This window comes from Equus quagga, chromosome 5 (genome assembly GCF_021613505.1).
Source record: "Equus quagga isolate Etosha38 chromosome 5, UCLA_HA_Equagga_1.0, whole genome shotgun sequence".
Lineage (NCBI taxonomy): Eukaryota > Metazoa > Chordata > Mammalia > Perissodactyla > Equidae > Equus > Equus quagga.
Window position 1 is genome coordinate 29,732,389 of NC_060271.1, and position 16,058 is coordinate 29,748,446.

General features: G+C 50.3%; 1 protein-coding gene across 1 annotated transcript in view; it reads right to left on the reverse strand.

Annotated features, from left to right (window-relative positions):
- The window catches only part of MAN1C1 (mannosidase alpha class 1C member 1), a 131,128-nt gene that overhangs the window by 74,898 nt on the left and 40,172 nt on the right, over nucleotides 1-16,058 (reverse strand). The window contains exon 2 of the mRNA XM_046662252.1: nucleotides 5,230-5,326. Within this exon, the coding sequence (XP_046518208.1) occupies nucleotides 5,230-5,326 (97 nt within the window). The remainder of the gene's footprint in view (nucleotides 1-5,229; nucleotides 5,327-16,058) is intronic.

Below are 16,058 nucleotides of genomic sequence, written 5' to 3' on the forward strand. Positions count from 1 at the left end.
GACCCCGGCCATGAAGTGCACGGCTTCCTCGAGGGTAGTGAAGTACAAGATGCGACACCAACCCTGAGGCCACCCTTCTGCCCGGCTCCCTTCTCTATGGCCACCATTATGTGGTCACTGGGGGATGCAGCAGCATGGTGGTTTACGGATCGGGTTTTGGAGTCCAACAGACCTGTGATCACGTCTCAGTTTCCTCATCTGTGAAATGGGGCCAAGAAGGGTAATGTATCCTTTATGAGGGCTGCGGGGGTACACGAGAGAATGCGGCTTCCGTGCCTGGTGTGATGCATGCACAGGGAGTGGGTGGGCTATTGGCCCCCAAATCATACACCTCCTGATAGCTTGCCCCTGCTAAAGCTCTGAGCCTTTCAAGTTCCTGGTGGTATCTGGTGGTCATCATATGCCTGCGCTTCGACGATCTGGCCTTCGACAGTTGGCTAATCTTAGAGTGGGTGGTGCAAAGAGGACTGGGCTGGAATTCCTAGTCCTACAACTAAAGTGCTGTGTCACCTTGGGTAAGTCCCTCCCCCTCTCTGAGTTTGGTTTCCCCAACTCTAAGACAAGAGAGTTGGATTTGCCTTCAAAGGGCCTCTCTGGTGGCGACCTTCCAAGACTCAGTGCCAGGGGAGGGTGAGTTCTCACGGATCGCTCTGACTTCTTGGGAGGATAAATGCTCATTAAGTGCTTCAACGCTGGCAGCTAACACTGAGTGCAAAGGGTCACTTACGACTCGCCCAGAAACCCTTATGCTGGCAAGAGGCCGATTTATTCCATGGCCTTGAACCCTAACCTTCCTCCGCTTCTTCCCTGTCAAAAATTCCATTGTAAGCTGCTTAAATGAAGAGGTGAGAGGTCCACTGCCTACCAGGGGGCTGCCCAGCCACGATCTCTGCCACAGGCACTGGAGGGCTGGGGGGACAGGGCAGGAGGGGCTGGGAAAGCCCTGGAGCCCTCATGTGGGTCCTGAGTCCAGGGGACTTGGACAGCCCCCCAGTCCAAATGGGAGAAGCACACACTGTCCTAAGAGCCTTACATCATCCTCACGGCAGCTGAACTTGAAGGATGCTTCCTATGTGCCAGGCATGAATGTGAGCACTTCTCATATATTAACTCACTTAGTTCTCAAAACAATCCTGTGAGCAGGTACTATTGTTATCCTCACTTTATAGCTGGGAAACCGAGGCCCCGAAAGGTTAAGAAACTTGCCCAAGGTCACACAGCTAGTAAATGGCACAGCAGTATACAGATCTAAGCTGTCTGGCCGGAGAGTCCATGCTCTTCAACCAGCTTGTTTAATATCCCCCAAGTCCTAGCGGCAGCCCCTTCTTCCAGGCAAGGAAGCTGGGCCTCTGGGTGCTGAGCCGCCGTGCTTTATGTCATCACCAGCTGCCGCGATGTGGCTGGTGCCTCCACCCTCCCCTCCTCGAACGCCTTCAGAGGCAGACTTGCCCTGTGACTTAACAGTGATGGGAGTGCTGCCACATCCACCCATCACCATCGGCCCAGGAGCAGGGGCCTCTGTCCCACTCCGCAGTCCGAGGTCACACGGCTGCTAAGTGACAACACAGAGGTTCCACTCACGCTCGCTTGGATCCAAAATCCACACTCTTTCCACCACCCAGCTGGACACCCTGTCCCATTGGCCACCTCTCAGGGGAATGGGAAAGAGGCAGGTATCTTTCTGGTCTGGGCCACAAGCAAGACGCAGGCTGGTCCTCTTCCCTCACGGCCGCTGGTCTTAAGTCTTCCGATGGGGCCTGCTGAGCTGGATGTTGGTAAAAAGGAAGCCACTTTGACACTGAATTGCTTAGGACACAAAAACTGTCTTGAGTGACACCTCACCCAGAGGTCATGCTCTCAAAGTGAGAACAGATTCAGGGAGGGGGGTCCATGGGCCGTCGGGAGGGGAATTCAATTTGGTGGAATGCCTCACAGGGAGACCAGCTCGGCATCCAACGGCCTCGCTCTGGCTCCTGTAAACCCTGCCAAGCCGGGCACCAGCGTGAACTCGTTTGTTCCCCTTCCCCGTCTGCAGCCTGCCCGGTTCCGCTGGCCAGGGAGGAGGCCGCCAGGGCCCATGTCCAAACTGACATGCAGCAGGATGCGGGAGGCACCCTCAGGGCCCTGTACGTTGACTCAGCCGGGCGGGCGGGCACTGCTGCCCCTGACCGTTCCCTGCAGGGCCCAGCTGACAGTGAGGTCACTGACGACAGCAGCAGCCAGAACAGGAAGGATGCCACTCAGCACCCCACACGACTCCAGAGAAAGACGTAGTGGTGTAACAAGTAGCCTAATTCAGGCCAGTTCGTCTCCTTCTATCTTTGGGAACAGTCTGGCTTCCAAGCCCCTCACAGGTCCACCCCAAACTGGAACCTCCTCCAGGCCCCTAGAACGCCCCCCAGCCCTCCTCCTCTGGGCGTGTTCCCATGAGCCTCTGCATCGTCAGACCCATTTGTGGTAACACTAATCACAGAGACCACCTATTAAGCAGGTTCCACGTGTCAGGCAGGCCCTGGGCTGCGGGTGGATGTTTTCATCAGCTCTACTTCACAAAAAAAACTCAGGCTCAGAGAAAAATGACTTGCCTAAGGTCACAAAACCAGGAAGTAGTGAAGTCTGAATTTGAACTCAGGTCCACCGGCTCCAGAGGCACAGAAACTGGAGCCAGTAAAGGACTGATCATGTCATCACTTGAGATCACCTTCTACTTGTCCCTCTCTCTGAGAGCACCTGACAGACCCCAGAGAGCCCCCGGGGAAGGGCTACCAGTGTACATCTTGGCCGAGCTGGGGGGTTTTTGCCATGCCATTTACCCCTGTATTCCTAGCAGTCAGCACTGAAAACAGCACGAAGCAAGCATTTGTTGAGAAAGTCAGTCAGTCAGGCCCAGCTCTCCCTGCCCAGGGCCTGGATCCACACAGAGCCTCCCTTCCCAGGCGCCAGCTGCCCACTGTGGCTCGTCAGCTGGCTGCAGAAGGCAGGCTCCGCTCACCGCCAGGACTGCTGCAGGTACCATATGACGGGGTGCCCAGGACCCTGCCAAGGCTGCTCCCGGGTGACAGACAGCCAAAGGGACCCCAGAACCCCCCAGGGGCTCGCCTGAGCAACTTCCAACCACATTTATTACAACAGAAAGCATAAAACATTCATATATCCTTGGCCCTCTGCATGTTCATATATGTTCTCATAGCAGCCCCAGGGTGCAGGATGAATGAACAGGGGCCCAGAGACGTCAAGTGACTTGGGCTTGGCCACACAGAGTGTTCAGGGCAGAGTGAGGACTTGCACCCAGGTCTCAGTTTCCTTCCACCATCCATTCCAGGCTGCCCACTCTCCGTTGAGGCTCGGTGACTGGAATGGGCTGGACAGCTGAGATCTAAATCGCGGGTCCTGAGGAATTTTACAGAAGGAGCTTGGTTTCGCCCAGTCCCTGCAGCAATGCTCCCCAGCGTGCTCCCTCTCGGCCGGTGGACGGTCTGAGCAATGGCTACGCAAGCTGTGCAGTTTCTGTGCAGCGCCCCCCAAACGCCACCAGTTCCCTGAATATTTGCACCTATTTAGAGGGAAGGAGACAGGGAGCTTCCTGGATCACATTTCTGATTTACACCAGTAGCCAAAGCTCTAACAGCCCTGATGAGACCCACACCAGCCACCCTTCCCGGGGCAGGTGTAGGGCGTGGAGGCAGGTAAGGCAGCCAGGCCCCAAAACCGGAATCCACACATTTCAGACCTGAGGTTAAAGAAACTTTAACTTAAAGCTGCTTTCCTGCTTCCTGACTCAGGAGCCTCTCTAGGAATCTACCCTAAGACTATACTTTACGCACAAAGAGGATAAGTGCTGCATTATTTTTAACAACAAAAAATTGGAAGCGACCTTTGTCCAACCTCAGCAGATGGTTAAATGAATTATGGCACATCCATGCAATAATGACAACCATGAAAAACACTCTTTACGAAAAAATTTAAAAGAGTTAGGGAAACATTTATGATGTAACATTAAACCAAAAAAAAAAAAAAAAAAGGACGTAATATTGTACATAAAGGGGAAAAAAGCACACAGAAGACAAGACTGGAAGGAAATGAGCCAAGATGTCAACAGAGGCTGCATGCCTGTGGCAGGACGAGTTATTTTTCTAGCTGCTTTACATTTTTTTGATACTTTCTCTTTTTTCCCTACATTCTTATGATAATCAGAAAAAAAAAAGCTACCTAAATTCACATACACACACACACTACCTGCCCCCCTCAAGGGGAGTGAGTTGTCTGAACAACCAGGAAGGCTGTGATGCTGACTGGTAAGAGAGAGAAAAGTAGGTCCTGTCTCCCTTTTCCCACAACACAAATAATTCTGACAGGGCCATACATGTCGGGGCCAGCCCTTGTAAATCTGCTTTTGAGATTTTCCTGGAGATTTCCATCGGACTTGCTCTTTGATTCTTGACTTCAGGAGCCTGTGTCTCTAAGGGGTGAGGAATACAGATGAGGAATTTCCATCTCCAGCCCCAGACAGCTCCTGTCTCTTAGGGAAGAAGGAAGCCAGGCTGCCCCCAGCATCTTTTCACGTGCAGAGAGGGGGCTGGCGACATGGATGGGTGTTCAGTTGAAATTCAAGGCTGTGCCCACAATAAGGCACCTTGGGGTCTCTCCAGCTGAGATGCTCTCAAGGCTCTGGGCCAGGAGAACCTTGGGCTGGAAAGGGCAGAGACGTCAGCAGGCGAGGCTGCAGCTCAAACAGAAGCTGCTGACACAGGTAGCACCCGGGCTGCTCCTGACGGGTGACGGGTGACTCTGTGTGTCCACCAAGTCAGCATGCGAGAGACACACCCCCAAGACCCGAAAGGCAGTGCACCGGCCCCCTCATTGGAAAACTGCTCCGCTTCCCCATGAAAACACCTGAGATCATTTAACAGCTACACCTGGAGGACCGCATTGAAACCCGGTCCTGTGTCCCTCAGAACTCCAAACCTCCGTGGAAACCAATCTCCGCCCCTCACCATCCTCACTCACGTTTCCAACTTTATTTGCTCTAAAAAATAAATCATGGGCGCCTACAAAGAAGTGTGTGGGAGAGAAGCGTATGGGTTTCCCCCCAAATCTAGAAGGCTCAGGGGCCTGGACAGCCCAGAAGGAACTCAGACTTGGGAGCCCCCAGGTCTGGGGAAATAGGGGCACAGATGAAATTTCCGCTCGGCCACCAGGGGGACAGCGGGCCTCCCCGACGCCACTCACCGAACATGCTGCCCTCGTAGCCGTCTTTCGTGAGGGGCCGGAGCTCGTTTTTCCCCATTGCATACCGCCGGTAGCTCTGCCAGGCGAACTGCATCATCTGCAGAGAAAGCAGGACAGGGACGTGAGCGCGGCCCTTCCCGACCACATGGACCGGCCCCCGGCTTTGCCCTCGGCAACAGGCTCACACGTGTAACAAGCAATCTTCCAAATTGAGACGACAACTTCCTCTCACCATAATTTTATTCCTAGTGACAGCTGCCCGGAAAGCCATTCTCCTCAGACAACCTCACACGCCCAGAGACTAACCATAGATTCCCTAGAGAAGACACAAAAAGCACTAGAAACGTTCTAACCATCCTTCAGTGCCAAGTGACAAGCCACCTCTTCCAGGGAGCCTTCTCTGTTTTGCTCTGGCCCAGAGTGGTCCTCTGAAGGGAAGGGACAACTCACTGGCTGATGCCTGCCATATCCAACAGGACAACCCCCGACTCAGGGACTCTTAACTCCACGTGTAGACAAGGAGACAGGTCAGACACGAGGCAACTCGCCCAAGGTTACCCAGTGAGTCAGCGAGAGTGCTGGGAACTGAACCCACGCCCTCTGGCTCTGCAGCCTTAGGTCTGTCCCCAAAGCCTTGGTGCTGTCCCCACAAGTCACAGCATGAGTCTCTGAACTCCTCCAACACTTGCCTTGACCTACCCCGGCCATCCCAGGCTCCCTGGCACCCCAGTTGGTCACTGTTATTTTTTGTTTCCCTGGCTCTGGATCATAAGCTCCTTGAAGCTAGAAACTAGGCTTGCCTTGCCTCAGTTTCCCCCACAGCACCCAGCACAGGGTTTCGCATATCTAGGCAGCAAGGAGTAACGCAGTGCACGCACAAGTTCTTCCTAGATTAAGGCAATGACGTCAGCTCCTTGGGAGCATCACACAAACACTGCAGTCCCCTAGCTGCACTTGGCACTGGTGGCTAGAGGAATGCAAGGTGACAACCCACCCCCAGCCCTGCTCCCTCGTCCCCCAGTCTCCCTTTTGCCTCTATCATGCTCCTTTTTTGCCTTCACGTGGCAGGCTGCAGAAGGAGGACCACAGAGCTCTGGGGTGGCCACAGGGCAGACGAGGGAAGAGGAGAGAGCCAGGGACAGGCAGTGGAGGAACAGCTGAGGGACAGGTAGGTAGAGAGGCAACCTGTTGTGGTAGAAAGAACTCAGGCTTTGGGGCCAGAGAGGCCTGGGTTCTAATCCTACCTCTGCCTCCATTTCTCTGACTTTAAGTGACTAAACATCCCTGAGCCTCAGTTGCCTCATCTTTGAAATGGAAATAACAAGGACTGCTTTGCCACAATCTTGAAAGGTTTAAATAAAAGAAAGTAGCTGGAAATGCCCAGCTTCCGACCTGACACGTTTGTAAGTGATTAACAAACGTGAGTTCTCCTCCCTCCTCGGCGGTTGAAATACTCTCCTGGTTCTCCAAGCCTCACCCACCCACCCCTCCTTCCACCCATCCTATTAGTTCTCAAACGTTAGCTAAATCAGGATCACTTGGAGGCTTGTTAAAACAGACTGTTGGGCCCCCTCCCTGGGTTTCTGATTCAGCAGGTCTGGGGAGGGGCCCAAGAATTTGCTTTTCTAACAAGTTCCCACGTGATGCTGCTGGTCCATGGGACACATGTGAGAATCACTGATCTATTACACGTGTTTATTTCTACTCCTCGCCTCACCTCTAGACATTGTCTGGCATCCTTTTGCTTTTCTCCTTCTAACTTCTGGCCTACTTCCTGCCTCAGCTCCCCACTTTCTGGACATCTCCACCTGCATTCTCCATGCTCTTCCACTCCTGCTGCTCAGAAAGCATCTCCTGCAGGCACATCTGGACAGGAATTACCACCACTCTTGCTGCTGCAGCCCAAATGCACTGGCCAGGAGAACAGACCTGACTGTCTATGGCCTGGGCTCTCCGCGAAAGGGCAGAATAATCTAGTACCACGTCTCCATTTCATAGATGACGAAACTGAGACTCAGAGATGGTAAGCGGTCAGGACAGCACAGCCAGCAGCGTTGGAATCCAGCTCTTTCAACTCCCGGGCCAGCAGACCCCACCTCCACGCTTGGCCTGGCCTGTGGCTTCCCATGTGACACACATGCAAATGTCATGGTAACGCATGCCAAGCACTTGGCACGGGCTCGGAGTCCTAGGTCCCTTCCTCTGCTATTTTCCACTTATCTTAAATTGGCAATAACAGACACTAACTGCCGGGTACGAGTGCTTAAGGGAGACTGTCCTCCTCCCTCAGTCTCTCTTATCTGGGGGGCTCCCTCAACTAAGTCAGCACAAGAAGGGGGGGGACGTGGCAGGTGGAAGAGCAGCAGGAGGAAGTTAAAACATAAATGACAGCAGGAAAGAAGGAGCAGAGGTCTGGAGCGGGGCCTGCACCCCACCCTCAAAACCCCTCCTGCTTAAAAGACAGAGAGAGAGAGAGAAGTGGGTGTGCAGAGTAATTAAGAGAACCACAGGTATCTGCGTGTTCTCAAAGGAGCTGTCACTGCAGGGCCGTGGGGATGTTTGGAAGGCGGCCTGTTCTCACAGTCACTCACGTCAACGGAGGGGAAGGCAGGCACAAATAATCCCCGTGTCACTTGGGACTGGGTTCAGAAGGCAGTCAGAGCTGCTTTCACTCACACACACGTGCGCGTGCACAAGTACACACAGACCCCAAACGCACGTGCGTCTCTCACCTCGGGTCATGAGTAGCTCAGCCCAGGTGCTGGATGAGCAGGGGATGGGGAAAGACCCCCAGCCCGGCAGTCATTATTTCTCTTCCTGACGCACCCTACGCAAGCGCCCGCCAGGTGCCCCGTCCTGTGCTCGCACAGCTGGGCTGCAGCCACGGTGGGAGTGCTTCCCCAGCCCCCACCCTCTACGCCCCTGCCAACTGCTTTTCTTCCTTCAGATCCCAGCTGAAACGGCACTTTCGCAGGGAGACCTCCTCCCCAGCCAACCCGAAGCCAGGCCTCCACTCCCACCCCGCGTTCCTGCTGCCAGGCCCAGAGCAGCCTGCAGTCAACCTTCTACACTTGCGATCACTTGGTCAGTCCCCCGACTCCATATCCACTACTGCATGCCCAGCACCTCAGCCAGGGACTGGCACGTAACCAGTGCTCATTGAATATTTGTTGAATGAATACAAGAACAAACAAGGAAATTGGCTCTGGAGCTTAACGCATGGCTGGGAGACTCATCGTGGACCACACACGTCACAGATGAGACAGGTAATGGGTTAGGGCTTCTGAGCAACAGAGGTGCTCCGAAGAGGGCAAGCATGCGTCTCAAGGGATGCTTCAGGGGTACCCAGGTGTCCCGATGGACAGGCGGGACTGTGAGGGGCACAAGAAGAGGATGACTCCCAGAATGGCTAATCTCACTCTACAACTGGTGACACATGCCTTGGGCGAGCCCTGGACTTGGCTTTAGAGATGGACAGTCCCTGGCTTCAAGCTTAGGTAGGTCTAAGACGTCAAAGATCACGCAGGCCACTTCCAGCCCCATGCGAGTTCCTTAAAAGGATGAAGTAATCTGTCTTTGAACACTCCCCATGATGGGGTGCTCTCCACCTTACCAGGCAGCCCATCCAATTATGCAGGTTCACAAAGTTCCTCCTTAATCAATTCAAATCTGTTCTCCCCTATGGGCCGTGGGGAAGACAGCTCATACTGCTTCACACCACAGGCCCTTAGCCCGGAGAAGCCAACTCTCAAGTCACCCTAGGCCACCTGTTGGCCAGCTGAAGAGCCGGCTCCTTCAAGTTCTCCTCTGGCAGAGCTCTGAGTCCCCAGAAACTGCAGACCCACACGTCACAACGTTGTTCCACGGTGCCCCAAGACTTTGCCACTCATTTGTCATGGCCGGCTATACTTTTGGTAATAAGCAGAAATCGTAATGCAGACTCTCCCTGGTCACATCAGGACCAGATCCTACGGTGTGCACCTGCCATTTGTCCCTAATAATTTCACCTCGTTGGACTCTGCCTACCATTCTGTGCCATCAGGATCTTTCTGGAGCCAGATCTTATCACTCAGCGTGTGTGTCTCTGCCTGCTTTGGGTAATCTGCAAACTTGATGGGACTGCCATCTGTGTCCGTCCCCAAGTTTTGGACAGAAACAGGAAATGGCTGGGCCGAGGACAGAGTCAGGGAAAGAGCAGGAGGGGCCTCTCTCCTGGATCCAGCACTGCTCTTTGAGTGACATCTGTCAGTAAGTGAGGGACCCACCAGACGGTCAGCACGACCTCCGCGTCTCCCTTTTTGTACACGAAGATGTTGTGAAGAGCAGAGCTGAAACACAGAAACACTCTGCCCCAGGACAGCTAGCACAGAAAAAAATCATTGCTTTTTTTTTTAAAGAAAAAACCAGGGGTTAGACCAGCATGATTTGTTCTTAGAGAACCCATTTTGACTCCTACAGATCATCATTTTTTGTTCTAAATGCTTGCAAGTCACTAACTTAAAAACCTATTAGTCCTGCTAAGATGGCTATAATCAAAAAGATAGATGATCACAAGTGCTGGCCAGAGTGTGGAGAAACTGGAACTCTCACAAATCGCTGGTGCGAATGAAAATGGTGCAGCTGCCGTGGAAAACGGTTTGGCATAAAAAGTTAAATACGGAGTTACTACGTAACCCAGCAGTTCCACTCCTCAGTATAGACCCGTGCAGAAAGGAGTTACTGTGGCAGGCCTGAGACGTCTGTCCTTAGAAGGCCTGAGAGCAAGGTTGGCCCTTGGCTGGTGTCTGGGAACGTGGATTTAGCGAGTTCTCGTCACTCTCTGACTGGTGAGAGTGGTTAACTGTACCCAGACCGTTTGTACAAACAACGTGGCTTATGCCAAACACCTGCTTTCTCCATGGGAGTCTGGAATTTTGGCACGTGCTGGGCAGAGGGGGCCCCCGGTGAAAACCTTGCACGCTGAGTCTCTAATGAGCTTCCCTGTAGACAGCACCTCACGCGTGTTGTCACAGTTCAGTGCTGGAGGAATACAGCGTGTCCTGGGTGATCCCCTGGGAGAGGACCCTCGGGAGTTTGCTCCTGCTCTCCTCTGGCTTCTCCGCATGCACTTTTTCTCTTTGCTGACTTTGCTTTGTGTCCTTTCACTGTGGCCAATCACTGGGAGTAGGAACAAGGGCTGTGTCCTGGGAGCCCTCCTAGAGAATCGCTGAACCGAGGGGTGGTCTTGGGGACCCCCGACATATACCCTAGAGATTAAAAATATACGTCCACACAAAAACTTGTACACGAATGTGCATAGCAGCACTATTTGTAATAGCGAAACGTGGAAACCACCCCAAAGTCCACTGACTGACGAATGAAGCAACAAAATGCGGTCTAGCCATACAACAGAATATTATTCAGCCATAAAAAGCAATGAAGTACTAACAGATACTACAACATGGATGAACCTTGAAAACACTGTGCTAAGTGACAGCCACAAAGTGAGAGCCAGATACAAAGGCCACAGAGCACATGATTCCATTTATATGAAATGTCCAGGATAGGCAAATCCATGTAGACAGAAAGTAGCTTAGTGGTCACCAGGGGATGGGGAAAAGGGGACGTGAGGAATGACTGTTAATGGTCATGGGGCCTTTGTGGGGTGAGGAAAACGTTCTAAAGTCGATTGTGACGATGATTGTACAACTCTGTGAATATGTGAAAACCACTGAATTTTACACTTTAAAAAAGGTGAATTTTACGGTATGTGAATTCTCTTTCCATAAAGCTGTTATTTATATTAAAAAAAACTACTAGTGGGGATAAACAGATATGGTACGCCATTTGATATGACACCCTAAGGACACACCATCATTTCAATGGTATCCCTGCCAAAAATGCAAGCTTGAACGGAATCATGAGGACAGATCAGAAAAACCTCCACTGAGGGACAATCTACAGCGTAAATGGCCCTTACTCTTCAAACGCATCAAGGTCATGAAAGAGAAGGAAAGACTAAGGAACTAAGAAGGGGACTAAAGAGAGATAAACTAAATGCGATAGTGATCCTGGAGCAGAAATAACAATGCAGCAGTTATTATTACTATTACTGCTATAAAGGACAGCTGTCAAGACAAGTGACAAAATTTGAATGGGGTATAGGGATCAGCTGATTGTGTCGTGTCGATGTTAATTTTCTGGTTTTACTGTGGTTATGTAGAAAAGTGTCACTAACTTTTTAGAAACACACAATGAAGTATTTAGGGGTGAGGAGCATTATGTTTGCAACTTACTCTCAAATGGTTCAGAAAACAATAATGTATGTGGGGGTGGGGCGTGCGTATAAGAGAGAGAAAAAAAGCAAATGGTAAAATGTTAACATTTGAGGAATCTGGGTGAAGAGTAAATGTGAAATCTTGGTTAGATTTTTGCAACTTTTCTACAAGTCTGAAATAATTTTTTTTAAAAAACCATCAGGGACCTTTGTTGGAAATTTTTGTCATTTTCACCCAAAGTTATACATTACAGAATTCTGTTTTCCTCCACTTCTATAAATTACGACAGAACGTGCCTCTGCCAGTCTCCTTGCAGCTCCTCTTACCCACATTCCACAAAAGCCTCCCTGGGCTTTCACATCCTCCTCGCCAAGCCTGTCCCGCCCACTCTGGTCAGAAGATGGAGCAAATGTGGAACCAGCAGTTTTGGTTTCTCCTTTTATAACTACAGATCTTCCTCGACTAATGACGGGATTATGTCCTGATAAGCCCATCGTAAGCTGAAAATATTGTGAAGTCGAACAAGCATTTAATACCCCTAACCTACTGACCATCACAGCTTAGCCTAGCCCACCTTAACCGTGCTCAGAACACACACATTAGCCCACAGTAGGGCAAAATCATCTGCCACAAAGCCTATTTTATAACAAAGTGTTGAATAGCTCATGGAATCTCTTGAAGACTCTTGAATGCTGCACTGAAAGTGAACACCAGAATGGTTCCAAGTGTATCACTTGTTCACCCTCGTGACCGCGTGGCTGACTGGGAACTCTGGCTCACTGTCGCTGCCCAGCGTCCCAAGAGAGTATGCATAGCATGTCATGGCCTGGGAAAAGATCAAAATTCAAAATTCAAAATTGGAAGTACAGTTTCTATGAATATGTATCTTACCACATTCAAATGAGGTGCCCATCCTTACTCCATTCTTCCTGCTCCAAAAATAAATAAAAAGGCCCCTTTTGTGGTTTTGAGCATTTTCCTAAGTTCCAGCTCAACCCGGGCTTCAGTTCCCTATGCCCCTTTCTCTCACATCAGGGCCACTCTTTTCACTTGAGCTGGGTTCTGTGGCCCCTGCTACCTTCTTCTGCATACATCCTTTCTGACAGTTTCAAAAATAAGGTTGATATCTCTACCTATCTATCTATCTATCTACCTACTTTTAATGTGTCCAAGGTACACATGCTCACTGCAGAAAAGCAGAGAGAAAGAAAACAATCACCCATCATTCAAATGCTATAACCACCTTTCCCATTTTGGTGTCCTTCTTTCCACCCTTTTCCATTCATCTTTGCTTCTTCCAGTGAAGATGACACAAACATATTCTACTAGACTACAAAGGCTTTGTAAACATTTTAATAGCTATGTAATAACCCAGCCAGTAGGTTCAGCATCATTTACTTAACCTTCCTCCCATATAATTGGACATTTCAGTGATTTCTACTTTGGGGCTATCATAAATAAGGCCATAACGAACACCTTCGTGGACACTCCTTTTTCTATATTTCAAGTAATTTCTTTAGGCCAGAGCCTCTAAGAAACTGCTAGGAAAAAAACTAAAAGTTATTGATATGTATGCTCCCTTTTAAAGATTAAACCCAGACTGCTTGTTTTGCCCACCACTGGGCAAAGCTTGGTGACTAGGAAAACGTATAACAATTTTGTGACAATACAGTAAAGCAGTTCACTTGGGGAGAGAAAACTAACATAACGAACAAGCATCGTTTACATTTGAGCAGCTCTTTGCACACTTCATCTCATTTAATTTGGGTAGTTCAGTGGGCTTGACAGGATAAGTATTGTTCCCATTTAGAAATAATCACACAAGGGCTAAATAAAGCATGAGATGTAAACTATTAAACAGATATTAAAAACTGTGTTTCCAAATGTGTAGGGATGTACAAAAATGCTCATTATATAATATTAAATGAAAAAGCAGGATGCTAAATTATATAGTTTGAAACTGACTGTTCTACGTATGAGTGTTTTAAAGGAAAAAAAAAGACTGGAAGGAAATATACCAAAATGCTGAAAGTGCTTATGTCTGACAGGGAGAAGTTGAGTGACTGCTACTTTTTTCTTCTTACTGACCTATATTTTCTAAATTTCCTATAATGAATATCTAAAAATGTTTTAATGTCAAAATTAAAGGTTGTTAAAGTGAAAAACATAAGCAAGAAATGATACACTGCAACTCCTCAGTCAAAAGGGAGTGTTTGGGTGGTTGGCCATGGGGTGGGTGGGATGGAGCCAGGTTTTGATAGAAGCAAGGAAGATCTTGACAGCTGGGAGTCAAGAGAGAAGGCCAACCAGCAAAAGAAACAACATAAATAGAAGCACAGAGCCAGAAGCTCAGAGTCAAACAGAATCTGAGTGCCAGAGACATCATCTATTCCCAAAGCCACGTTTTACAAGAACACGTGAGGCCCAGACAGGGGAAGTGACTCGCCATGGCCAGGACACAGAAGTTAACAGCACAGGGATGGTAACATCTCCAAAAACATGGGCCAGGACGGTGAAGCAGCTGACTAGGGCTGGGGCAGCCTGGGCTACGGCAGGAGACATTTGGGACAGACTCAAGAACATGGCTGTAAGAATCAAGAGACGTGAGAACCAAATACCGAGAGAGATTATATCTCTGTTCCCACTGGGTTCTGAAAACACACAACAGGCAGTCATCACATGTGTGCGCGCGCATGTGTGCGTGTGTGCCGTGGTAGAGACGGAAGGCAGCTCTAGACGGTCTCTGGAAGCCCCTTCCTTCCAGCAATCTGTGATTTACAGATTCAAAGAACACCTGACAACAGACCACAACGCCCTCGCTTCACCGAGCCCTGCAGAGGCAGCAAACAAAGCTCCAATGATCCGGACACAGGCAGAGCAATTGGAGCTGCGTCCGAAGACACCTCTTCAGTTCTTTCTCTAACAAAAGCTGTTCTTGTCCACCCGAACAAATGACAATGACACGAAATCTTAAAATGAAAAGTATTTACTAATTTCAGGCAGACATTATTATTTTGTTTAAGGTGTACTTTCTACCTCTCTCAAAGCTCCAGAAGTCTCTCCTGCAGAAAGTGACTAGAATCCACTGTGCCACCCAGGCACCGATGCCCACCCCAGCTGAGGGGCCCCAGAACAAGGGGACCAAGACGCATCTGAGGGGGGGAGGGAACAGGGACACTGGCAGATTGCCTTGAGAGTGGAAAACTAATAGTTTGCATTGGAAAGTTCTTTGGGGCAGTTGGGAAGGAAGGAGCGAGCACAGAAACAGTGAGACGTTCTCCCCCTTTTTAAGTAAAACGGGCCCACAGACAGGATCGGGTCTGGCAGCGACCCAGAACCACAGTTGCAAATCTCAAAGCTGCCAAGAAGGGAAATGGATTTTCCCAGTCATTAAAGACAGGCTCACACCACGACTCACAGGCTTACTGGCGTCCCCCAGCAGTGACACCTGGCCCCATCTGCAGGGGCTGAGCAGGAAAAGGCTTGGTCTCTAATGATCCTGGGATCTAATGACCACACACAGAGAGAGATTAAAACGTTGGGTTGATTTTTTCCTTCACTTTTAGCACAGTCCAGGGAGACAGTTGACAACTTGGTACCTAAAAACCATCCACATTAGATTTCTCAATCCACCCCCACCTATCGGTGCCCCACAAAATGACCTGATTGGTGACTACTAAAGAGACTTCTGTGAACACACATAACCCCCGGTCTGCAGCTCAGAAGCTGGAGGCAGGCGCAGTGTGGTTGTGCTGGGGGTGGGGGTTAGTTGAAGAGGGAGATGCTGCCTCCAACCCCCTCACTTCTGGGTTTGCTCGAGCTGTTGAAAGGCAACTGTAGGAAACGAACATGCAATATGACTCCCTACCTATGTGCAGTCCCCACAGCTCCCCCAGATCCTGGCCACGGGGACTCAGATCTGAGCAGTCGCAGATATCTCACCCCATCTGGAGCTGTTCTAAGGCACCAGGGTGGAGAGAGGGGGCCCTGGGGCAGACAGACCCTGGCTGCTCAAAGTGTGGTCCAGGGACCAGGAGCTGGGCGCACCCAGGGAGCATGTTAGAAATGCAGCAGCCTGGGCCCCATCCCAGAACTGCTGAGTCAGAATCAGCATTTTAACAAGATCCCAGGTGATCCAAACGCACATTACAGTTTGAGAAGCTGCTATAGGGCTCTGCTACCTACTGGCTATGCGGCCCTGAGTGAGTGACTTACCCTCTCTGAGTCTCAGTTTCCCCATCTATAAAAGAAGAACATTGGAGCACTTAACCCTGATGGTAGCCCCGAGAGTAAGACAGACAACATACATAAAGTGTTCAGGACAATTTCTCTGCACGCTATTCCAAACCATTCGACTTTCTCCCTGGGGCTCCTGCAGCAGCCTCCTGACCAGCCTAGAGGAGTCCTCTGGCCTCCTACATTGTTCTCCACACGGTAGCCAGGGTGATTATTCAAAATGCAGATTTATTGATATCTCCACCCCACCCCCAACACACACTTGAACACTTCCGTCAGGTATAAAGATCCAACTCAATAAGGCCCGTCAAGTCCTGTAGGGTCCCACCCACTCAC